This window comes from Pseudochaenichthys georgianus, chromosome 8 (assembly GCF_902827115.2).
Source record: "Pseudochaenichthys georgianus chromosome 8, fPseGeo1.2, whole genome shotgun sequence".
NCBI classification, from domain to species: Eukaryota; Metazoa; Chordata; class Actinopteri; order Perciformes; family Channichthyidae; genus Pseudochaenichthys; species Pseudochaenichthys georgianus.
In genome coordinates, this window is record NC_047510.2 from 25819348 (window position 1) to 25846966 (window position 27619).

The 27619-nt window shown below is 39.8% G+C and overlaps 1 protein-coding gene across 1 annotated transcript; it reads left to right on the forward strand.

The window, feature by feature from the left end:
• On the forward strand, positions 1-25659 carry dhps (deoxyhypusine synthase). Its single transcript, XM_034090144.2, has 10 exons — positions 1-156; positions 11324-11523; positions 12148-12303; positions 18985-19106; positions 19344-19440; positions 22238-22324; positions 22596-22701; positions 22792-22895; positions 23423-23548; positions 24073-25659. Exons 2-10 carry the CDS (start codon positions 11329-11331, stop codon positions 24178-24180), a joined length of 1101 nt encoding a protein of 366 aa, XP_033946035.1. The 5' UTR covers positions 1-156; positions 11324-11328; the 3' UTR covers positions 24181-25659.
• Positions 25660-27619: the final 1960 nt, after the last annotated feature.

Below are 27619 nucleotides of genomic sequence, written 5' to 3' on the forward strand. Positions count from 1 at the left end.
CCCTCCTCTCTCTCCGTAGTAGGAGTTTCCATGCCGCAGGGCATCGTAGCCTGTATGTAGGAAGCAGGAGACCCATGTGTTGTTTATATGCACTTTTGTGTCCGAAGCCAGCCGATTAATACAGAACCATCTTTAGCTGACGTCTCTTCAAAACAGGTATTTTGTCAGCTCTATTTTCTATTATCTACTATGTGAGTCGATAGGACCAATCTAGCTCATAGTTAGCTTGTCTGCTAGCCAACGATCAAACCACATTATCTAAAAAGAACTTCTTAACTGAAGGACTGCAGTTTTTGATATTATTGCAAAAGACAACACATCTAAAAATGTTGTATACTTTGGTTGTTGTGTGAAAATGAAGTATACAGGTAACTCTTTATTCACATTTTAAATGAAATCTATGCAGTGTCATTAAAACTAGCTGCACATTTATCAGCTTTGATAAACACATTCATTACTACTTTTGGTACTTTAAGTATATTGTGATGCTAATACTTTTGTACTTTTACTTGAGTAACATTTTGAATGCATGACTTTTACTTGTAACAGAGGATTCCTACACTCCTGTACTTCTACCTTTTCACAGGCTTTGTGTTAAGGTTAGTTTATTTATATAGGATATTTCAGACACAAAGTTGATTCTATGTGCATTTGGTTCTGATGAGCTCTGGGGGGCTCGTAAAAGAGCAGTATGTCAGACACTTATTGTCATGTAGTATGTAGTGGGACATGTAAAGACACGTTTGCAGTAATCAAACCTGCTAAAAACAAAGGTGTGGACCAATTTCTCGAGATTGTCTTGAGACCTGAGTGTTTCAGTCTAGCTATGTTTTTAGGTGGTAATATGCTTTTGTAATTAGGGCCTGAGCACGTAGTGCAAAGACCTATTGAAATCGTCAGTATTATTATTCTTCTGTTACCGGTTCTGCACTTTCGACCTGTTTTTGAGGGGGTTACGACACTATTCATGTAGCGACATTTGGCAACGCCGCCAGGACCGGTGAAAATGTTAACATTCTGGATTCGATGGGAGAACATTTTTCAACTTGCTCTCTAGCGCCACCTGTGTAAATTCAGTGTTTCGAAAAATTTACAAAGTCGCAGCGTAAGTCTGACGGACCTGACATTTTGCACACTTATCCGGGTGGAGCAGCTCTACATATTATCCTCTCATATCTCTTAAATTAGCATAATGTGAAAAACATTGAAATATTAACTTAAATTCCAATTTCTTGATTTTCCAAACCAAACTTAGTGCACAGCATCAATGGAGGGGCAGACACATTACCGTACAAAATGAGCACGAGGTGTGGAAAAATGTGGCCGACATCAATCAAAACGTATTAGCAAAAGGGTGTGGCCTACACATAAATGCTCACAATTCATCCAAAATGTATCCAAATATCACAGATTTCGGTGGATAGGTTCAGTGTGTCTTGGGGAATAGGCACAACAAACAATGTTCATTTCGAACAATAGGGGGTGCCAAAAACACAACTAATTTATATCTCAAGACCCGATGGACTAAAAAATATATATTGTCATAGACATACTGGCAGGGTGAGTATAAACTGAGATTTAAAGGGTCGCAACCAATGAAAAATGTGGGCGTGTCCTATTCAGTTTTTTCTCGAAATCGAAGGGTTAAAATGTACCGAGCCATAAGTAGGGGAGAAAATGAGTTACGGCCTTTACATTCGGAACGCATGTCACAGCCCACAACCTTTTCCAGACTGTAGAAAAAATCGGACGTTTTAGCAAATATGTCTCAGTAGCGCCCCCTATTGTGCGGTAGTCAAATATAGTTTCTTCGAACTACCCGAAACTTGGCACAGAGATTCCTCATGGAAATGCGGACATATTTCAAAATGGCTTCCATTATCTCCGCCCCCCATGAAGTCGGTCATTTTGAAATATGTCCATTTTAAGTGCATTTTCGCATACTTGTCCTAGGAAAATGATCGGAAAAATTTCAAACCAGGACAAGATCAGCCCATATCCAATGTGATGCTAAATTGCGAATGAATAGTCGACTGCTCAAACGGGGAGCTCGTAAGCTAATGGAACATGTACCAATTTTGACGATTTAAATGCCACAAAATCGCTAAAATGACCTTCGGACGCAAAACTTGGAACCCACGTCATAACCCACGTCTTTTTCCAGACTGTACAAAAAAAATGTACATTTTTGTACACCAGCTCAGTAGCGCCCCCTATTGTGCGATAGTCACATATAGTTTCTCCAAACTACCCCAATCTTGCCACAGACATTACTGATGGAATTGCGGACATATTTCAAATAGCTTCCATTAACCCCGCCCCCCAGAAAGTCGGCCATTTTGAAAAATCTGTGTTATTCATGCATTTTAAGCGCTTTTTCGCAAACACCTCCTCGGGAAAAGATCGGGAAAATTCCAGTCCAGGACAAGTTAAGCCCATATCCAATATCATGTTAAATTGCGAATAAAATAGTTGCTAGCTCAATCGGGGCGAACGTAAGCTAACAGAGAATGTACCATTTTTGACGATTTACATGTCTCAAACTACTCGCATATAGTTTTCCAGATATTCACGAAACGCTGTATACACATTACTATTATGATGGCACACAAATTTACCAGCAACAGCTCTGCTTATTAATTTCCCACATTAACCATAAACACCCAATACATATAAAACTCCTAAACAATGTATGGTGAAATGTTTTCCATCTTTGTTTTTCTATCTACGACTACAAACAGTATTTCCACTACAAGCACAACAGTAACACATCTTTCTATGCAATACAATAGAACAGTATGTGTTCACAGCCATCCATGATTTAATGAGTATTTCCTTTGTGCCAAGAGCTGATTTAGTATATTGCATCAACGACCTTTTCAATTAAATTGACAATTCTTTTGTGTAATTAATAGTGTGTGAAACCAGGCAGAGTGAGTGACATGGTGTTCATTTCCACTATGCCAAAGCAGTTTACAGTTGCTGACGGTGTAAGGTAATATATATTGTCCTAAGTAATTGTATGTAGCTGTGTTCAAAGGAGTACACGTTACAAGGCCGTGCGGGGGGAGCTGCCAGACCCAGATGTCCTCAAAGTCAGCGAGGTATACAAGGACCTCTCAGCAGACATCTCACCACGAAAAAAAAACGAATGGCTCACTACTCAACTCAATCTTGTGCACAGAGCCTATAGAACACATAATTTAAACCAGCAGGATGTAAACAGAGGAGAACAGCCGGTCTGATTTAGTGCCATGTGATTATCCTGTAATGAGTAACATACACAGTGTTGATCGACTATATAAACAGTTCATTTATTGTCTCGATACATGTGTTGTGTAAGACATTTGAATCAATTTGATACGTCAATATTAAATGTACCTTTTATTTTGAAAAACTTTATTGTGAATGACAAACCGGATGTCACATTTCCAGTATTTCCGGTTTAGGGAGAGACTTAATTCAGGTAGCTTGCCTTGGCTGTCTGTGTGCGCGGAGGTTTTGTCGTCAACAGACTCATTAAACTACCCACTTCTCGGTACATAGAAACCCTGCTCCACGGTCAAACGTGAGTAATATCGCAATTGGTGTGTTATACTGAAATGTGTTGACCTATACTTTATACTTTATTTATATATATGTATGCTTTTCATTGGAACACGCGGTGGGTGTGTGCAGTGCTAATGCTAATACCTAGCGCCACTTGTTTTGATGTACGTTTTTGTTGGTAACCTCGCTAGTTTGTATCTTTTAGTGTTGAGGTGGGCACCGTTAGATTCTGTGTCTCCTTGCGGTCATAAACAATGTGTTGATGTGGAGCTAGGATCAGTAATAAGGGAGCTAGGAGTGATTTTCGGTGCAGTAATAGGTTAGCATTTTTCGCTCGGGGCTAATTCAGAGGCTCACTGTTAGCATTGTGTGTTTTTTGTGAAAAAATAAATGAAAAAGATCAGTTAAATTAGTTTTTTTTCCTGTTCTATGGATATAAAACATTCATAGTTTATTAAATATTAAGCTTCCTTAGACGTTGTTTCCTGAAAATTACGCGATTACGGGTCCGTGGGGCCTAAGACGATAACAGAGTATGTTTTATTTTTATTTTATTTATTTTTTCACAACAGTTGTATTTGGATGGAATGAATACCTATAGTGATAATACAAAGTAATAAAATGATTTTTACAGTGAAAACGTTCAAATGGAACTGATGGTTCCCAAATTACCCAGAGGTGAGGTGGACTTTATTTTTCTAAACCTCTCTTAAAAAGGTCAAATTTCACTTGTTTTGCATCAATCTTGATACAGGGTACTTATTATATGTTATAGTTTGGATTCCTAAAGCCTAAAGTTTGGATCTACTAAACTCATCATTCAAGGGTGGTTTTCACTATAAGTAATGTTTTTTTTTTAGGCGGACATTAGAATTTACATGTTTTTACTATGTTCCATCTCAATTTACTTTAAAATAAAAACATCTCTATCGTACGGTGGCCCTGAAGTGCAAGAAACCACAGCATTTCACAAAACACAACAGAATTTCACAAAACACAACAGCATTTCACAAAACACAACAGCATTTCACAAAACGCCACAGCATTTCACAAATCGCCACAGCATTTCAGAAAACACAACAGCATTTCACAAAACGCCGCAGCATTTCACAAAACACCACAGCATTTCACAAAACGCCACAGCATTTCACAAAACACCGCAGCATTTCACAAAACACTGCAGCATTTCACATTGGACGGAAAGGGTATTCCTTAGGGAGAACACTTATTGTTTGTGATATTGTTTGTGGACAGAGCCAGCCAGAGAAGCACTGCTGTGATTGGTTGTTTTTGCTGCCAATCAAGAAATGACTTCGTGATTGGACCAACACATCAGCCGTTAGCTGTTAGCACACACTCAGAGCTCACAGCTCCTCATATCTGTTCAGAAACTGGACAAAAGTTAAAGATATGCAAAACACAGACTGTCTATGTCATGGTGAATACAGTCGCTGCTTTATTTATGTCTGTATGATGTTGTTGTGAGTGTGGACGGAGCAGCTACAGGTTAGTTTAGCCTGATCGATCCGATTCCGATTTACATGGATTTACATCCGGCCCGCCCCCTCTCCAGCGTCTTTTTTGAATCACAGGAGTAAACACAGAATTAATGCTTTATTAATTCATGGTTTTTAAGGGGCTTATCTCCATGTAAATACTATGGTAGACTACCCAGTTACTAAATCAGCCTACTATCACCTAAAGAACATATCTAGGATTAAAAGACTAATGTCACAGCAGGATTTGGAAAAACTTGTCCATGCCTTTATCTTCAGTAGACTCGACTACTGCAATGGTGTCTTCACAGGTCTCACTAAAAAATCTATTAGAAAGCTGCAGCTGATTCAGAACGCCGCTGCTCGAGTCCTCACTAACACTAAGAAAGTGGATCACATCACTCCTGTTCTGAAGTCTTTACACTGGCTTCCTGTGTGTCAAAGAATAGATTTCAAAATACTGCTGCTGGTTTATAAAGCACTGAATGGTTTAGGCCCAAAATACATTACTGACCTCCTGCTAAACTATGAACCATCCAGATCTCTCAGGTCTTCAGGGACTGGTCAGCTTTCTGTCCCCAGAGTCAGAACTAAACATGGAGAAGCAGCGTTCAGTTATTATGCTCCAAATATCTGGAACAAACTCCCAGAAACCTGCAGGTCCGCTGCAACTCTGACTACTTTTAAATCCAGGCTGAAGACTTTTCTTTTTGTCGCTGCTTTTAATTGAACTATTCATATCTTAAACTGCACTGTAACTTTTATCCATGTACTTTTTCTTGTAATGTTTAATTGAACTATTTATATTTTAGACTGCACTGTAACTTTTATCCATGTATTTTTCCTTAATGTTTATTTGATTAGCTTTTCTTTTTTAATGCCTTTCATTTTTTTTTTTGTAAAGCACTTTGAATTGCCTTGAGTTGAAAAGTGCTCTATAAATAAACTTGCCTTACCCAATATTCGCATCGCTCTAATCGCTTGAGTTTCACCGCGGCTGTCAGCTGTGTTTGCTCCTGTCATTCAAACAAGACGCGCTGGAGAGGGGGCGGGAAGTATCTCCATGTAAATCCTATAGGAGATACCAACTACAACAAAATGAACATATTTGACAGTGATTTAATTGTAATACACGTTTCAAAGTGATGCCGAAGTAACTAATACTGATAACGGTTAGTAAAAACCATGAATTAATGCTTTGACAAGTCTGCAGACAAGACGGCAGGCGAAAAGCTTTTAAAATGCGTGTTTTCAGAATGGAATCGGATCCATCAGGCTAAACTAACCTGTAGCTGCTCCGTCCACACTCACAACAACGTCATACAGACATAAATAAAGCAGCGACTGTATTCGCCATCTGTGGTTTGTACATATTTAACTTTTGTCCAGTTTCTGAACAGATATGAGGAGCTGTGAGCTCTGAGTGTGTGCTAACGGCTGATGTGTTGGGAGGGACCGGTTGGGACATATTGCGCTGTCGGACGTTGACCAATCACGAAGCGTCATTTCTTCACTGGCAGCAAAAACAACCAATCACAGCAGTGCTGTCTGGCTGGCTCTGTCCAATCATAAACAAGAAGTGTTCTCCCTACGGAATACCCTTTCCGTCCAATGTGAAATGCTGTGGTGTTTTCTGAAATGCTGCGGCGTTTTGTGAAATGCTGTAGCGTTTTGTGAAATGCTGTTGTGTTTTCATTTTAAGTCATACGCTAATATTAACCAATACACAGCTTCAATTATTACTTTACTTACCTTGACCACATAACAGCTGTATTGAAGGTTTGCTTTTTGATCAATAAACACAACAACAAAAAGCAAACTCCACTGGTATGGAACATACATGGCCTAATATCAAGAGGAGATGCGTTTATTGAGTAAACAAACAGTCAAGGGCAGAACGTCTGCACAACCCACTGCACCGCACGCCACGGTTAACCTGTTAAGCCGGCGGGGACCCTGTTTTTTTTTCCACGACACTGTGTCTCAGAGCATCTTAATATTTAAAAACCTATTAATGTGTTATACCAGATTAAAGAGAAGAATCTCAGCTAACTGACGATAAGAACTATTTTTACCGAAACAAAACAAAAGTCTCACAAGAAGCGTTAGCATTAGCCCTTAGCTAAAACGGGCAGATGCTACTTCCGGTGCTAACTAGCAAAAACGACCTTTAAAACTTAATGTTTTCTGCACAAACTACATATCATCTGAAAGCTGATACTCCACAGATTATTTTTGTTATAAGTATCATCACTGTAGGACACAAACTCACTGAGCTATCAGCCAGAACAGAGAAGAAAAAAAACAACAGTTTTCAAAACCATAACAATAAGTATGTCTTACCGTTGCTGTTTTGTGATCAAAGCTCTTGTTCAAGGGAATAAAAACGCTGCTTAAGGTTAATCCAATGTCTCTTAGTCACTTTAGAATTGTTCCTGATAATCTATCATTACATTCATGGCAGCAGAGTAGGTATAAAGTTTTGCAGTCCCGAGCTAATGCTGTCTCACGTGCTGTTTACGCAAACCTCTCTCTACTTGACGTAAGTGTTTAGCGGGACTTACTAACTGTCACTCGATTCTATTGGCTCCAACGGTTCAGAAAAGGTGTCAATCACCCAAATCGACCAATGGGTTCCAAAGATATGATCCTGCGTAGTATAAACTACGCCCGCTCCATTACGCATTACGCAGCCAGAAGGGAGAGCTTCACCACCGAGGCGAGCAGGTGCTAGAGATGCTAGCTGACGATAGCGGGGCTTTGATCATACCAAATGACTCTTCGTCGGATGATGAAGATCTCCTCCAGCCAGACCTGGATCCGGGCAGTAGTGACTCGGATGTTGAACTTCCACCACGGGAAAGGTATGTAATCTCTCTGTTTTTATATATTACTTATGTGTTTGGTGGAACTGCGTCACAGTGCTAGCTTAGCCAAGAAGCTACAGGAATGATTAGGCAAAATGCTAAATAGTTTTACTTGTCTTTTTGGAGTTACATTTTCTAAATGAATGGCCAGTGAATGAATATACATGTGTTTACTTATTTATTTGGTGTAATATTTCATTTATAGTCCAATATTATCCTATAAGTATAAGCCAGTGAATTAATCTAATCTCTTTGTTTTTCCACATTTGTTAGATGCAGCAGGACAAAGCCACACACCCAGAAGACTGTCAGGGAGCAGCTTGCTGCAGAATTGTTGGAGTTTGCTGAAGGCCCTGCTGAAGGCCCTGCATCTCCACCACCTCCTCCTCCACCACTCACATGCATGCCCGAGTATTATGGGGAAGATGCAGTCCGGGACACGAACGTTTGAGAAATTCCGAACGGCTCATTTCAGAGGACACGCGCGCATCTGCTTGACGCCGGGACGACCAGCGACCCTCCCCTACAGGCGCTCGGACGCGAAGGCCCGTCCACAACTGCGTGCACGTCTGTGACCGCAGTTTTAATTCCTTTTGATGCGGGTGTTGAAACTGATTCCCAAACTACACTGAGATTTCTGACATTGTTTGATATCTTACAGTGAGATACATCAAACCAATTGTCAGGGACCAAGCAGTAAGGCAACAGGACACAGGAATTGTTTAAATAAACTGGGTTTTTTATTTCCCCAAAGATATTAAACAACTCCCCTGTTATCTCCATCAGAACAACCTTCTTGATCCGCACCAGTCTGGTTTCAAGGCAGGTCACTCCACAGAAACTGCTCTCCTTTCTGTCTCTGAGGAACTGCACACTGCTAAAGCAGCCTCCCTCTCCTCTGTCATCATCCTTTTGGACCTGTCTGCTGCATTCGACACGGTGAACCATCAGATCCTCCTTCACACTCTCCAAGAACTTGGAGTTTCACGCTCTGCACTTTCCCTCCTCACCTCATACCTCGAAGACCGCACCTACAGGGTAACTTGGAGAGGGTCAGAGTCCGACGCTTGTCAATTAACTACAGGGGTCCCTCAGGGCTCTGTTCTTGGTCCCCTCCTCTTCTCCTTGTACACAAACTCGCTCGGATCGGTCATTAGCCCGCATGGTTTTTCATACCACCGCTACGCTGACGACACCCAATTCATTCTGTCTTTTCCCCGTTCTGAAACCCAGGTCGTCGCATGCATCTCTGCTTGTCTAGCAGACATCTCTCAGTGGATGTCTACTCACCACCTCAACTCAACCTTGACAAGACTGAGCAGCTTTTTCTTCCGGGAAAAGAGTGTTCCACTCTTGACCTAACAATCAACATCGGCCCCTCTGTTGGTTCCCCGACTCAGACTGCAAGGAATCTGGGTGTGACCCTAGATAACAACCTGTCCTTCACTGCAAACGTTGCTGCCACAACCCGCTGCTGCAGATACACTCTTTACAACATCAGGAGGACTTTACTTTACATTTTTATGCGGATGATACTGTGATGTATTGTGCAGGTCCCTCCATTAAAGAGGCTGTTGTTAAATTACAGGCTGTTTTTAACACTATTCAGACTCAGCTCTCTGAATTAAAGCTTCTTTTAAATGTGGATAAAACCAAGGTAATGCTCTTTTCAAAAGCAAAAAAGACACCAGAGCCTGTTTTAGATATTGTAACTACGCAAGGAACAAAACTTGAAGTTGTTGCCTGTTACAAATACCTTGGTATCTGGCTTGATGATTGTCTCACTTTTAAACTTCATGTCAATAACCTGCTAAAAAAACTGAGGGTTAGGCTAGGTTTCTTCTACAGGAACAAGTCCTGTTTCTCGCTTGAGGCCAGGAAAAGGCTAGTGACTGTGACCTTTTTACCTGTGCTGGACTATGGGGATCTGATGTATATGAATGCACCTGCCAATTGCCTGGTCAAGTTAGATGCTGCGTATCACAGTGCACTAAGATTTGTGACAAACTGTAAAGCATTAACCCATCACTGTACCCTGTATGCAAGGGCTGGTTTGCTTTCACTAACTGTACTGAGGCTTAGTCACTGGTACATTTTTATATACAAAGCCATGTTAGGGGAAACTTCCATCTTATAGGTCTCCCTTGAAAAAGAGATCTATGATCTCAATGGGACCAATCTGGTTAAATAAAGGTTTGAAATGAAATGAATATCTGCTCCCTGATCTCTCGGAGAATTGTAAGTGGCTACTGCCTGAGATCGAATGCAGTGGTTTTATTAAATGTGCCAACTGCTAGGACTGTCTTAGGGAAGACAGCTTTTAGATGTGCAGCTCCTCTGTCTTGGAATAGTCTGCAAATTAAATGGAAACTGAACAATCTGGTGCCACTAAATGTTTTTAAAGCTCGGTTGGATGCTAGTCAATCAGAAGCTATTGGTACCTGCTTATGTGGATAATTATGTAAATGATGCTGTATGATGTCCTTTTGTTGTTCTATTTATGTTTTTATGTTTCATGTGGAACTACTTGAGCAGGTCTCCCTTGAAAAAGAGATCAATGATCTCAATGGGATTTATCTGTATAAATAAAGGTTTGAAATGAAATGAGGAGGATACGTCCCCTCCTGACCCAGAAAGCGACACAACTTCTGGTCCAGGCTCTCGTCATCTCACGCCTTGACTACTGCAACTCCCTCCTGGCTGGTCTACCTGCATGTGCCATCCGACCTCTGCAGCTCATCCAGAATGCAGCATCTCGCCTGGTCTTCAACCTTCCTAAATTCTGCCACAATCTCTTTCGACTCCACTTTGAGCAATACAATTACTAAAGCACTTGTATACTAATAAAGGACTGGCTTATCTAAAGCCAGTTGAGTAGCACTTGAAATGTTTTGGCTCTATGAAACCTGATGTACTTATATGATTCTGTTTTCTTCAAGTTTGTATCTTCTTGGTCGAATGCACTTATTGTAAGTCGCTTTGGATAAAAGCGTCAGCTAAATGCAATGTTAACAGAGAATACCTCACATAAACATGTTACCTCAACAAACTGACCTTGTACACTGACAAACCAAGGAACCTATATAGTGGCTTGGCCAAACCAAGTTAAAACCAAGGGATAATTAATAGTAACAGAATACACAAAGGACACTGACAAACCCCAAAATACTTTGACATGGAAGCAGGTGGTCTGTCCCAATTGGCTCCTCGCAGTATTTGAGTCCTCAGCGCTCAGCCACGCCGTTTGCTGAACCAGGAGTGCTTGAGTGCTTACGAAAGCCTGTTCATTTTGGCACCAACATTTATTGTACCCGTCATCACATGCTGAAGAAAAATGACATATTTTGACTCAATCAAGGCTCTGCTTTGCATCACTTTGTATGATAACCAAACTTTTTGTTGTTGTTGCAGAAATCATGTCTGACGGTGACATTTCTAATGCCAGAAAGGCTGTCCTTAAGCCTAGTTGCGAACTCCCGGAGGACACGCTAAAGATCAGGGGCTACGACTTCAACCAGGGGGTTGATCTCCAGGCAGTGATGGACTCCTTCATCACCACAGGCTTCCAGGCCAGCAGCTTGGGATTGGCTATCCAAGAGATAAACCAAATGGTGAGAGACATCTCTCGCTGTAGCGAAGGTTATCTTCCAAAAAGCACATTTACTGTACTTCTTACCCATAGGACAATGGTCTCTGTGATTGTTTCCTACCCCAATACAACAGAGGTGAATGGGTTCTCATTGGTGGGCCACACAGTACTAAATAACCCCAAAGGAAGAATTAGAACAGCAGGTTGGCTTCCTAGAAATCACTTGATTGTCTGGAGCTAGAAAACATGACATGACCGGAATCTTTTTTGCCTTTTATTGACCTTTTTATTTTGACAGCCACTACAGAGACCTTAATACTGCAGTTGAAACATTTGTAAGGAAACTGTCAGCTTCTTCTGTAGATTATCCAGATTTACAGGTTAACTGTTTCTTGTAAAATATATTTGTTTTGTTTAGCATAACAAACTAAATTCCATTCTCCTCCATTGTATCAGGGTGGAGGCAGAAATGTCAGAGACAAACAACAACCTGGGCGCATACAACGATAATTATCTGCATATATAAAAATGGGAAGAGATAAAGGCTTTTTGGGGGTGAACTGATCCCTTTTAAATTATATAGATTCAGTAGCTTGTGCTAATATGTAATGTTGACCATTGTTGTTCAATGACTCCACTCTCACAGATAGAGAAGCGTCTTGAGCCAGTGGAGGAGGGTGAGGGAAAAGAGACGGATGAATATCGCAGCAAGGCGGGCTGCACCATCTTCCTGGGTTACACCTCCAACCTCATCAGTTCTGGAATCAGAGAGAGCATCCGCTACCTGGCTGAGCACAAAATGGTACACATTTATTACGTTTCTTAAAATATTATCCATGTCACAGTTACATCACAGAGAACATCTTAAAGGTCACCTATAGAGAACCGCATTGACACGTCCTAAAACCCGGAAGCAAACTCCTTCCGGTACTTCGGTACTAGTCTAGTCGCCAGAAGCAAAATACTAACGTTATGCTATAAACCAGTGTTTCTCAAACTTTTTCATACCAAGGACCACTTAACCAATAAAAAAACACTCGCGGACCACCTAACTCCACAAATATCCAAAAACACATAGTTTTTTACAAATCGCCTGAAAAGTGTACAAACAATGGCAATATGTGTGATGAAGGTGCTTATCTGGGCTATATCATGCAATCGAAAGTGAAACTTAAGCTCGTTCCATTGCGGAGATATTCCCGCGAGAGTGCGAACAACTTAAATAAATGTATTTATTTCAAATGTGAAATTTTAACAATATACTCACGGACCACTAGGGGGCGCTCACGGACCACCAGTGGTCCACGGACCACACTTTGAGAAGCACTGCTATAAACGAACTACAGCAGGGTCGCTGCTTCAACGTCCCGCAACTTAAGATCCATATTCAAAACTACAGATTCAAAATTGTTCAAGTTGAAGTGTTTGTTTGCAAGAGCGCAGGGACTTGCTTTCAAGCAGAACAGGGCAAACAAACTTAGCGGGAGTGTTTACGTGTTCGGTGTAATGAAGTAAAACGGCCTCGACAACTTCTGTAGTCCTATTCAGCCACATGTTAACAACCATCGTTTTTCAGACACGTAAACTCTTCAAAAATCACCAGTGCGGTCACTGCTGATGTATTTAATGTCGTAGAACAAAACGTGATCTGTCTCTTCAATTTGTGTCAAACACAGACCTTATTTCGAGCTATAAAAAGTGGTAAAAATGCTAACTTACTTCCGGGTTTTAGGACGCGCCACTGTGGTTCTCTATTACGCAAAATCTACTTTTTCATGTCTTTTATAAATAAACACGTGTCCCATCTGTGTAAAGAGATTCTGAAAGTTTCAGGAAAAAAGATTCGTTCTCTTTTTGTCCTGATCCATTTATATAAAAACCTGTCTGAAAATGAGCTGATCAGATTTTGGCCACTTTATCAAACCTTTATTTATACAGATAAATCCCATTGAGATCATTGATCTCTTTTTCAAGGGAGACCTGCTCAAGTAGTTCCACATGAAACATAAAAACATAAATAGAACAACAAAAGGACATCATACAGCATCATTTACATAATTATCCACATAAACAGGTACCAATAGCTTCCGAGTGAGTAGTATCCAACCGAGCTTTAAAAACATTTAGTGGCACCAGATTGTTCGGTTTCCATTTAATTTGCAGACTATTCCAAGACAGAGGAGCTGCGCATCTAAAAGCTGTCTTCCCTAAGACAGTCCTAGCAGTTGGCACATTTAATAAAACTACAGCATTCGATCTCAGGCAGTAGCCACTTACAATTCTCCAAGAGATCAGGGAGCAGATATAAGATGGAAGTTTCCCTAACATGGCTTTGTATATAAAAATGTACCAGTGACTGAGCCTCCGTACAGTTAGTGAAAGCAAACCAGCCCTTGCATACAGGGTACAGTGATGGGTTAATGCTTTACAGTTTGTCACAAATCTTAGTGCACTGTGATACGCAGCATCTAACTTGACCAGGCAATTGGCAGGGGCATTCATATACATCAGATACCCATAGTCCAGCACAGGTAAAAAGGTCACAGTCACTAGCCTTTTCCTGGCCTCAAGCGAGAAACAGGACTTGTTCCTGTAGAAGAAACCTAGCCTAACCCTCAGTTTTTTAGCAGGTTATTGACATGAAGTTTAAAAGTGAGACAATCATCAAGCCAGATACCAAGGTATTTGTAACAGGCAACAACTTCAAGTTTTGTTCCTTGCGTAGTTACAATATCTAAAACAGGCTCTGGTGTCTTTTTTGCTTTTGAAAAGAGCATTACCTTGGTTTTATCCACATTTAAAAGAAGCTTTAATTCAGAGAGCTGAGTCTGAATAATGTTAAAAACAGCCTGTAATTTTTTTTTCGAGCACCTTAGCCAGAACTGACAATTTAGAGATTGGCCTAAAGTTATTTAAAATAGTTGCCTCCCCTCCTTTCAGTAAAGGCAAGACATAAGTAGACTTCCATACTTTTGGAATTGTGTTAGTGCTGAGGGAGAGGTTAAAAAGAGAAGTAAGAGGTGGAGCAATAAAATCTGCAGCTATCTTTAAAAAGAAAGGTTCTAAGTTGTCCGGGCCAGCCGGTTTTCGAGAATCTAACTTGGATAATGCTTCATGAACAATACCAATAGTTAAAGGAGTAAAACTGAAAGGGTTTTCCAGACCACATTGTTCAGAGTCAAGGATTGGAGCGTTCACAGAAGCAGAAGTACAGTCAGTGACAGAATCAAACAAGAGAGCCACAAGACACAAAATGCTTATTAAAGCAATTTAGCATAGTAGCCCTGTCTGATATAATGCCAGATGCTGTGGTGAGGCACGGAGGTAGCTCATTTGGGATATCACCAGTGGAAATCGATTTTATGGCTTTCCAAAATGTCCTAGGATTATTCAGATTTTCTGTGGTAACTGACAAATAGTACTTTGATTTAGCACTTTTTATTTGAGATGTGAAGCTATTTCTTAGCTGCCTAAAACGTAGCCATTCTACCTCTGAGCCTGATTGCCTAGCCTTTGCCCAAGCATTATTTCTCTCATGAAGTAGACTGGACAGCTTAGCAGAAAACCAGGGATTGTTTCGTCCCTTCACTCTAAATTTACGCAGAGGTGCATGTCTATCTATAATTTTCATAAAACCAAGATAAAAATAAGACCATGCAGTTTCTACATCAGCACACAGATTGATTTTACCCCAATCAAAATCAAACAGATCATGTAAAAAACCCTGCTGCACAAAGTGTTTTTTGTCTCTCTTTGTGATGATACGTGGTTTAACCTTTTGGACCTAATGGCGCATTTCCACTGCAGCGGGTAGCCCCGTTTAAGCGTCCTGGACCGTCCTCAAGCGGCCAGGCCAGTTTTTGGTGGCATTTCCATATAGCCTAGTACCGGCTAGCGGGTACTTTTTCCGGCCCCATAAAATCGTGGTTCTATCAGACCAGGCCAGGGCTGTGACGTCAACACTCGACTGCTGATTGGTCAGAGAGAATCGTCACAAGATCGCGCGCGAGATCATCCCTCGCGTCACATATATATCAAGAAGCAAGCTTGCAGCATTTTGTAAACGGAGGAGCTACAAAAATGGCAACGTCGAAGAAAAGCACACCGTGGTCGACCGAGGAGGTGACAACGTTCCTACATCTCATTGGGGATGATAAAATCCAGCGGGAGCTCGACGGAACAACGCGAAATGTGAAAGTGTTCCAGGATGTCTCTGCACAGATGTCCGAGCGCGGATTTTCGAGGACTTTCCTGCGATGTAGGGAAAACGGAACGGCTTTACTGGAGTCCCTGCAAGGTACGCTCACTTCTAACAAAGACGTCTATTTTATCCTTACATTAATGTTCGACAACCCGTGCTTTTATGGAGCCCCGGAGAGCTACATAGCTAGCTAAGGCAGATAGCCTAGGCAGATAGCCTTAGCTAGAGCTATTGTTTGCTAACACCATATGTGCCATTGTTTACGTTCAGTTTTTCTTTTCTATAGTTGTTGTTGCTATTTAGTATTGTGCTGCAGTAGTTTGTGGAATTAACAAGTCATGTTGCTGTTCTAGATGATTACATTGGGACTCGTGAGGAGGAACATTCCCGAACAACGGTTGATGGCAGTGTTCCGTCCACATCGTCATCGAATCCAGAACGGACCCCAGCCGAAGAATCGACACCGACTCAACCACCAACACCGAGTGCCATCACGACACCGCAGCGTGTGGTTCTAGGTAAGAAATAGAAATGGCAAAACGACTGGAATTGTTTTTTTAAACCGTGGATCATCCATCGTCAGTAATTAAAATAAGCTATATCACTGTGTGGAAATGCTCTGTTACAAGTAAAGTCTTGGCTAGTAAGCAGCTAGTACAGTTGTGTGTGACATCCTATCCTATCATATACATACATTTATATTCATTATCAACAGGCTGGACATAATGTAATTCACTTTCACAATCATTGTAAACATCTAGGGCCAGAACTTTCTTTAGTTCACCTTACTGTTGTTCTGTTTATACATGTTATTCTTATATCCTTGTGTGACCTGTACCTGTCCTGTGTGTTTTCCTTATTGCTAATTATTATCTTATTGTCACCCAGGCAAGAGGAAACGAGGAGGAGAGGATCGGGCCCAGCAGGAACGGCACCATGACTGGGCAGCCGACGTGGCCCACGCTCCCTGATACTTCAAACAACCTTAATAGTTATTGTACATATTATATATTTTTTATCTAGTTAATTTTTAAATGCAACATTTGTACTTCCTTGTTTATTTATTTTCTTTAAAATGTTCATTTTATATTTACAATTCCATGTATATTTATGCTGGCTGCAATACAGTTTTACATTTTTTATTTGTATTGTTTAATGGCATGCCTTTTTGATACAACATTTGTATTTTTATACTGCCATCAATAAAGTACTTCTTTGACTTATCTTATCTCTTGTTGATAATGAATGGCACCCAACAGAAAAAAATCATAAACATACATGAATTTATAAAGCAATAACAAACACCAACAGTTAGGAAAAAGCCCCATACTTTTAAGAGATTTAAAGCAAGAAATTGAGTTTGCTAGCTTGAGGTCCTCCTCTAAAACATTATTACATGTTTATTTTGTAATGGTATTAAGAATACATGATAAATACATAATACATGTAGAAATTGCTCAATTGTAATACCCTCGTTCTACTAGACTCAAACAACACATTCCTTATATATTTCAAAGACGAGAGAACAAAATAAACCTATAACCCATTCAAGCAAGCTTTTAACATGTCTAGAAGAAAGATTGAGGTTATATTTAATATATTATTTTATGTTGTGGATACTTTAGTCTCCATCCATGGTTACAATTGTCCACACTATTTTACACTTGCATTTATGAATATAGTGTTGCCGTGTTTTACACTTTAGTATTTATGTTTATAGTTAGCTTTGATATTCGCTTAATTGATTAGAAAGATTTTCTTTTCATGATCTGATATTTCCTCAAATGTCATTATGGGGCAGTACTTACTGGTGCTTGAATTTCAAATATTCAATTCAGATAATATTTGTTTAAAACATTTGACAAACACATGTATATGAAAAAAAAAGGATTTATTTATGTTCAATACAATGAATACAATACAATGCTTGCTGTGATCACTTTCCTTCTTGCTGTGATAACAAGCCACACACCAAGAAACAAGTAAACGATCGCTTCCACATCCTCCATTGTTGTGTGTGTTTTGTGAGTTGTGTCGCATTGAAGATGACGCCACTGCAGTTTTACCCAGCGTCGCTCCGACCAAAAAGCTGATCGCCCCGCCTACACTGCGTTGCTACCCCAGGTCCTAAACTGTAATGGAAATGCGCCACGGCCTCGGCCGGCCAGCGAGGCAGCCCGAGGCCTGAGCGAGGACGCTTAGGGACGCTTAAATGGGGCTACCCCGTTGCAGTGGAAATGCGCCATTAGTGTCCCTAATTGTGGCTACAACACAGTGGTCACTCACATCATTAGCAAATACTCCCATAGATGAGTATTTATGTGGAACATTTGTTAAAATTAGATCAATTAAGGAGGATTTATTTGGGGACTTAATATTTGGGCGAGTAGGACTGTCTATAATCTGGGTAAAATTCAAAGAGGTACACAGGTTTTTAAAATCTTCTGACACAGAAGTTAACCAGTCCCAAATAAAATCACCAAGCAGCCCTATTTCCTTGTAGGAAAGTTGTGATAACAGTTTTGCCAATGACGATAAAGAGTCCTTGACAGTCGAGGGGGACCTGTAGCAGCCCACCACCATGACCTGTTGACCCTTTGTTACCTCAATATTCACGGCTACACCACCACGGCTACACCACCTTTTTTAGGCCGGTCAGTACGATATACACTGTAACCATTTATGTAAATGTCAGAGGCCAAAATGGATTTATCTAGCCACGTTTCTGATAAGACAATGACATCAGCATCAGTAGAACTCGCCCAAATACGGACAAAATCTAATTTAGGTAACAGACTACGCACATTTAAATGAATTAAACCTAGCCCAGATCTAGATATAAAATCAGCAGGAGTAGCTATTTGACTACTAACTTTATGATGTCATAATGATGTTTTGGCTTGTGTAACCATTAGCCAATCACCAACCAAGGTAACACCCCCCCCCCCCCACCTTATCACCTGAATCTCCTCCTTGAGCACCATTGTGTTCTTTTTAACCAAATATCTCTCAGAAGGGCGTGGGGAGTGGCTCCTTATTTTCATCTAAAGTAACAGACAGAGAATCAGCACTTTTGAAACAGGGCTGAAACAGAGGGGATTATGGGATGCTACAATGCATGATCTGTTTGGTATTTCGAGCCAACCACTTCCGAGACATGTTTTGTATATAACTGAGAACTATAATATATTGATGAAAAGAGTATAATAGGGGACCTTTAACACTTTGATCAATCCAACAGGGAGACCAGTCCATCATTCTGAAGCTGTCTCTTTGTTCTAGGTAGATGTGATTGTAACCACAGCTGGAGGCATAGAGGAGGATTTCATTAAGTGTATGGGTAGCACATACCTGGGAGATTTCAACCTGTCTGGCAAGGAACTCCGCCTAAAGGCCATCAACAGGTTGGTTATTACATCCTCAGAACCATGCTGCATAATGGTATAAACTGTAAATATGTCACCTTTAAATTGTGAATAGCAGATGTTGCTCTGTACTAATAATGACAAAGGACAAGACACAGGTTTTAAGATGCAAATATTCATCTAGTTAAGTCTTGTACTCTATATCAGATGCACTGTTTGTTAACATCTTGTTAATCCTGTGACCTCTTCCTCTTCCTCTGTCCTTACTGGATGAAGGATAGGGAATCTGTTGGTGCCCAATGACAACTACTGTAAGTTTGAGGACTGGCTGATGCCCATCCTGGATCAGATGCTGTTGGAGCAGAACGAACAGGTGGGTCTCTCTAATAAGGACATTGTGTGTCTATTGCATGCAGCACAGTCGTATGAAATGACAGTACAGAGTTCCAAACTCTTCTATAATCGGGCTGCGACTAATGATTATTTTCCTGATCAATCACCTCCCAATCTTTTTTAAACAAGAAAATAATAAAAATCTATATCCCAGTTTTTCAAAGTCCAAGGTGTCTTTAAATGTCAGTCCAAAAACCAAAGATATTCAGTTGAATATGATGTGAAACAAAAAGAGAGTAAATATCATAATTTGAGAGATGCCATATTTGCACGAGAAATTACTTTCTATAATTATTAATTGATTTACCAATTAATAGGTGTAATATTATTCTGAGTCCTTGCTCTTAACCTGTTGAACCCCATCCCTGTTTTTCATGTCTCAGACTCGAAAAGGACATTTCCAGAACAAATGACCAGAACTACACTTCTAAAAGGGGAACATTTATAATATTTTTTCTCAAAGTAATGATAAACCTGTGAGTTGGATGTAGAAAAGTCAGAATCAATATAGATGTTTTAAGAAAATTCAGATTGAACATAGTAAAAAAACTGTAAATTATAGTGTCCGTCCAAAAATTATTTTTTACTTATAGAGAAAACTACCCTTGGATGATGGTATGGTAGACTAAAAGCTTTAGGAATCCAAAGTACAACATATAATAAGTACCCTGTATCAAGATTGATGCAAAACTAGTGACATTTGACCTTTTTTAGAGAGGTTTAGCAATAAAAACTCCACCTCTGGGGTGATTCGGGTGGAAATGGGCGTTTTTACCGTTTCTCTGGAACCCATTGGTCGATTTTGGTGATTGACATCTCTTTTTAACCATTAGAGCCAATATAATAGAAGGGGAATTTCCACATACGCATCAACGTTAACGTTAACAAAAAAAAGTGGGGGCTTCGTGCATGCAGTTTTGCCCAGAGCGAACCGATCTCACGCTATGACATCTGAAAACGGAGAAGTAGGTTTATTGCTTATGGATTATCAGAAATGATTTCAAAGTGACACAGACACATTGGATTAACCTATGGATTAACCTTCAGCAGCGGTTTTATCGTTTTAATGCCATTGAAGAGAACTTTTGATCGGACAACGACAAAAGTAAGCCATATTCCCGTTTTTGCTACCAAGCGCCATGTGTTGTGATGTCTGTTTTTGTTTATAAAGTCGCGAGTTCTTATCATGGAGTGATGATGTAGGTACCGATCGATTCTGTGTCTTCTCACGATGCTAGTCGATATGTTGGATGTGCAGTTACAATAAGTAATAAGGGTGTTAAACCATGTTTCTGTGCAAGCGCCGTTAGCATTTTTTCGCTCGTGGCTAATTCAGAATTTTTGCAGTTAGCTGAGTTTCTTCCCGTTACATGGATATAAAACATTCATAGTTTATTAAATATTAAGAAGCCCTCAGACGCTGTTTCCTGCAGATGATGCGTTTTTACGGCGGGGGGATGGGGTTCAACAGGATTTCATTTAAGCCCCTGTCACACTGTCCCGAAATTGACACCCGATGGACACACGATAAAGGAAATGTTCAAATTCGGCTCTGATCGTAACAACATCGCGCCATTCGTGAGGGCATCTTAAGCCATCTTATGACTGTCGGTGGAGTTTCTCAGGCTCCGGCAGCAACTTCGTAAGGCACTCGTGAGGGCATCTTGTCGAATCGTGTTATCTTCATGTTATCATCAGTGCCATCGGGCATTCGCCCTCACTCTGATCGGGGCGAATGCCCGAAGGCACCGATGATAACAACATGCCCTCACGATGGCCTTACGAAGGGCAAAATTGACACACGAATTTAAGACGGAAATGAACCTTCGCAAGGTCCTTCGGCAATTTTTTGGCATGCCAAAGATTTTCCCACCACTCACGAAGTTGCTGCCGGAGCCTGAGAAACTCCACTGGCGGTCATACGATGGCTTAAGATGCCCTCACGAATGGCTCGATGTTGCTACGATCAGAGCCGAATTTGAACATTTCCTTTATCGTGTGTCCATCTGGTTGTTTTATTGCACAACAAAATCATGTAAACATATTATGTAAATAACCCAATTTGTGTTCTGTGAAACTGAAAAGGATATAATATATTATTTTGAAGGAGAGTTGACAGGAAGTTGTTGTTGCTATGGAAACAACATTACGGAGAAAACGTAATATTTTCTACATATAAAGACGGATAAAGTAAAGAACAAAGTCTGAAGATATCAGTACAGTATCATAGTACTGTAACATAATTGTTTTTGTTACTTTCGTTGCAGTTGTATGTCTTAAATGTAATGTAAATGTTGCCTTCGTGTGTGGTTCGGGGCCATCTTCGTGCGAAATTCACAATTCCATATTCGTGTGTCCATCGGGTGTCAACTTCGGGACAGTGTGACAGGGGCTTTAGGGACTGTCAATAATTCTTTTTTATTATGTGCCTTTTTGTTTCTTCCCTGGTATAATTTATGGTTGTTATATTTTAAATACATGATTTGACTATCTGACTTTACTTTAGCACGCTCCCAAAAACATTCGGTAGATTTATCATTACACCATGAAGCTATCTTTTAAATGTTTTTTAAATGAGAGTTGTTAGGGTGTAAAACTTGAGATCTGGGACGTTTTTGAATCCAGACTGGAATAATGTCAAAGCTGTCATTGCCACAAATTAATGTAAGAATTGAGGGTCAAATGTATTAGTGGAATTGCAGAATTGTTACACCGCTACTAAACGCTTTAGTTGAATTTTATAATTTTGTCTACATTCTTTATTGTTTTTATTTTAGGGGACCCATTGGACTCCCTCAAAAATGATCCATCGGCTTGGCAAGGAGATCAATAATACTGAATCTGTCTACTACTGGGCGTACAAGGTGAGATGTTATATATGTTTGTAAAGGATAAAAAAAAAAAAATTGAACTGCCTGAAATTCTGACAGTCCTGAAGAGTATAATAATAAACTTGTTAGCAACAATAGCACATTTCCCCAAAAATGTATGAATAATAAATTAATTGTGTATTTTGTTGAGTGAATGGTAATCAAGTTGTGACATGAGTGGACTATAAAACCTCTATGACCGGTTGTTGTGTCAGTACTGGGTTTTTACAGTCAGTAAATATGCTTTTGTTATCTTCTGTTTCAGAATAACATTCCTGTGTTCAGTCCGGCACTGACGGATGGCTCTCTGGGAGACATTCTCTACTTCCACTCTTTTAAGAAGCCAGGCTTAATTTTGGACATTGTGGAAGGTAAAAGTAGCTTTTAATGTGTCTAACAGAAAAGGATCATTGCAGCTGCCTCATCTGTTGGACGCTTCATGGGTGTGTATTTTTTTATAGATATTCGCAGGATGAACGGCCAGGCAGTGTTTGCCAAAAGGACGGGAATGATCATCCTGGGAGGAGGGCTGGTCAAACATCACATATGCAATGCTAATCTTATGGTAACTAACTTCATGTCTTCTTTATTTATCTATACACAAACTTAAATTCATGGCAACTTTTAAATGCAATACTGCACAGAAGTTGGCCATCATTGGTGAAACGTACAACTGCACAATTTCCCGATACTTACAATTTTGTAGTTTTTTTTATATTAAATTAAGTTCCTCTTTGAACTATAACAGTTAATATTTACCCGTTTTTTCTAAATTATGAATACTCTAACTTTTAATAATTTCAGGGTTTATTACACCTATCTACCTTAAGAGATTCATTTAATTGCATGACTTTTAATGTATTTTTTTTACATCGCAGTATTGCTACTTTTATTTCAGTAGAGCAACTTAATATTCCAACTACCACTGCTGGCCATGACGATATTGTTTAATAAAAATAAAAACGTTGATAAAGTTAAAACATATATTTGTGCTCTCTAGATTTACACTTGTGGATGATAACCCCTGCTTTAACATGGACATTACAACACCAGTTCCCATTCTGACGTGCTCTCCCCCCCCCCACCACACAGAGAAATGGGGCTGACTACGCTGTGTTTGTGAACACGGGTCAGGAGTTCGATGGCTCTGACTCTGGAGCCAGGCCTGACGAGGCTGTGTCCTGGGGCAAGATCAAGATGGATGCCAAACCTGTGAAGGTACCGATATTTAAACCAATGTCTATGTTAATATACAGTAAGTGTTGCTAATATTATGCTTTCATTCGTTTTTATTTGAGACATCTTGCCTTCTGCTTTACTTCTTCTGTTATTTAATATATTTCCAACATGCAGCTGATATGTTTTGAAAGAATCAAAGCATTAACAGCCGACATTAATCTTTAGGCTTTTTATATTGAAGAAATTAGTCATATTTTTACATAGTCTTACATTTTATTGCGGGGATGTATTTTTTGAAACATTTTTTATAGCACATCAGAATTATTAACAAGTCAAGGTTAGCTGGATCCTTGAAGCAGTTAAGTCAAAGATGTTTCTAACACCTTTGGCCTCAAGGGGGCAGTGTCTGCACATTGTTTGATCTCATGCAGTGGGGCAATAAAGCATAAAAACCAGTGTATGACAAAGACTTAATAATGAAAACAGAAATCAGTTTAGTGTAGCACAACACAATTACACACAGTAAAATAAAAGTGGTACAATGCTACCGTCTCTGTTCCCAGGTGTATGCAGATGCCTCTCTGGTCTTCCCTCTAATCATGTCCCAGACCTTCGCTACCCACGCCGACAAGTTGACTGGCGGCAAGAAAACTGATCGGCAAGAAAACTGATCGGCAAGAAAAATATGTTTCCCCACCCCCAGAAAATGCTTTATTAGAAGCAACCACCATGTGCTGATATAAGTTAGACCTTATAAAATCTCTGTTGACAATTTAAAGAAACAGCATTATATACAATGCTGAAGTTGAAAATTTTATTTATTGGGACTCGGTGGTGAAGGGTTTCCTAACATTAGTTTATGTTAAAACAAACGTTTTTTTTCTCTATTCAAATAGTTGAAATAGTATGGAATAGCAGGCTTTTGCATGTACCAAAGAGACTGTCCAGAATGCATCAGGTTTTAGCTGTGTGTGTGCGGGTTTGAGAGTGTGTGTTTTAATAGTTATGATTTATTGATGTTTTATTGTGGAATGGTGCACTGTCCTATCACTTGTATATTACCTCATTGCTTCTCAGTTTTATCCTTACTTGCACTGTTACAGGTAGAAATATGTGTGACTTTAATAAATCATAAATAAATATTTCAGTCCCATTTTTAAAAGTGTTTGTGCACTTTGTCTGTTTAAGAAGGCCACGTGATACTTCATTACACATGACATTAACAGAGCAAACAAGTTGTATGTAGCTTCTGATTTCTGGCTAAACATTTTATTTGGAGTATAAAGTTTGCAGCTTCTCAGTTGCATTTTAAATGAAAGAGAAGCACTATATCACTTGATAAGCTCTGCCATAGATTGTATACCATTCAATTGTTCAGTTTATGGGGATGTGGAAAACCCATAAATTGAACAATGTTTATTATTAAGGTCATGGTAAAAAAGTGATCATTTTTATTTCATTAACTCATGTTACTTTGAATTCTTTAAAAAAACTTTTCTCTTGCATGTCTCCACGATGAACCGAGAACCCAAAATCAGAGACAATTCTTGATGAATTGTAGTAAACTCAGTGCCTTGTTTTACCTCGGCAAAACATTTGTTTACAAAACTGTCACGCAACTCATTTACAATAATCCACGTCGAATGGATCCTGTAGGCTCAACCAATTTCATCAGACATTTTCCAAATATATTTGGATTCTTCTTTCATGGTGAGAGAAACGTTTGTTCTCTCCAAGCATTTGCTCTGGGATGAGTCATTGATATACAATAGATCATCTTGGGGCGAAGTATTCCTTTAATTCCGTTTATGAGATCTTCCAACCCCCCCCCCCCCCGAGGGGCTCATAAGAGCATCACGACTTCCGAATGTCTGGCTACAGCTCGCTCAGGAGGTGGGACTCTCAGCTACTTCCCTTTCTGCCTTCTTCAGCGAAATCAACCGCATAATGTAGTAACAATGATAAAGCTATTTCCCATTACAATACATCAGGCTGCTATTGTGGGAGTGGATATTTCCTCTGGCTAATCACTGCTCCCATATCCTTTACACACAGCCACAGTTAAATTCACAACCCAGTTATATTTGCAGGATTTGGAATGGAAATGTGGGTAGTCATTGTGTCGAATGTGAATAAAATGTATTCTCTTTTCCCAGAGGAGTTGTTGAAATGGTCAGTGTTTTGTTTTTTTGTGGGAATGGTGACCTTTTCTTATTTGGAAACGAGATGGAGAAGTGGAATTGGAACTGGGATAAGGTCAACTTTCCCAAAACCTCAGCCACATGTGACATACACACACCCACACACTTTGGGCGTTCCTGTCGTGGTACAAACTGCTTTTCCATTCAGCCCTTCTATCATTTCCTCTTGGTGGTGCAGGAGTGTGTGTGTGTGTGTGTGTGTGTGTGGTGTGTGTGTGTGTGTGTGTGTGTGTGTGTGTGTGTGTTTACCCAGGGTTTGACAGTTAAAAGATTTCTCTAAAAGGGCAGTGTTGTATGGATTCTCAGCACTATGGAAACTTATGTTTGCTCTGTGCTTAATGGAAAGATTACAGAGATACTGAGAGGGCTGAAAAGAGTGAGATAGAGACGTGTGTGTGCGTGCCCGTGTGGATGAGCTGCAGTCACGCTATAATAATATTGTGTGGCGTCTGCACAGAGCAGACAGTCTTTGCCCCTTCCTCCTCTATGGAACAATCAGTACACTGTGTGATGTGCAGGGCCACAGCACTCATAATGGCAATTACGTCTTCTGTGGCCAGATTTGCAGCTCTTTTTTTTTTAATGGTGAGAACCAAAGAGCCAGACAGGGCAGGGGAAAGAAGAAGGAAAAGACGTAGGGAGAGTTGAATTCCTGCACAGCTGCAGGGTGGGGTAGATCTGGGAGGAGTGGAGGGAAAAGAAGGCTAATACACAGAGGATAGATTTGTTCACATTAGCATATTTATAAGTGTTTATCCAAGGCCATCATTTCCACCAGGGATCACTTTTCAAAATCCTGTTTTTTTCCTGCTCACTTATATTGTTTCAGGTTAATTTTCACTCAAGTTCCTTTTAACAGTGTCCTCTTATCAGTGTTCTCATAACGTCCAGCCAGCATATTCCAGATAACAGAAGAGAAGTGCTGATAAAAGTGTAGCATTCACTTATTACCTTATGCTCACAGAAACTATAGTGAAATTAGAAGTTTGCTGCTCTACCCTATTGGCGAAAGGTTTTGACAGAAATTATGCAGTATTTTACACCGTTTTATTTGAGTAAGATTTGCATATGTGTCCTCTAATAGTGCCCTAAAAAGTTGTGTTATTTTCCACATTGTATAGATGAGAAAATCACTAGATGTCGACAGCTGTCAGTAATGACAAATAATAACGGTGACTAGTGTAATGAATCTGAATGTACTACTCAATATGGAACAAATTTGTTATAGTGAAAGAGTAAACAACAAGGGATTTATGTCAGCAAGCTTAGGATGTTGGGGGGGGGGGGCTGGGCTGTGTTAACCCTAAAAAAAAGTTGTTATAGTTAATTATAGTGAAAGAGTAAACAACAAGGGACTTATGTCAGCAAGCTTTGGATGTTGGGGCGGGGGGGGGGGGGCTGGGCTGTGTTAACCCTAAAAAAAACCTGCATAAAAAAGTAGGAAGGACAACTTGGTTAACAATAAACGTTAGCTATATTTCCAAGGTTAATTGTCTCTTTAAAGGCATATACAGGGGTTTTCAATGGCTTGACACACAATTCAATGTTTCCTTACTTGTTTTTTATTTACATTTCTCCGTGCTATATTTGTGTGTTTTTCGCTATTTTATTATGTTTTTTTTAGGAAAATCTGGTATACCGGTAAAGAATGCTTAGATTCAACATCAAAGCTAATCCACAGTCCTCTTTGTGATACAACCGCAGTTTTCAACTTGTATTGGGCATATTTTACAAGTAGCGTTAATGCAAATATCTTTAATAATACATAACTGAATATCATTAAAAAAACGAATGTCTTAATGCATTTTTATCTTTTTTTACTTCATTGTTTCCCCCACTAATAAAACCAAACGTATGGCGTTAATTGTGTGTATGAGTGAGTGACAACTGCTCCTTATCTCCACCTTTG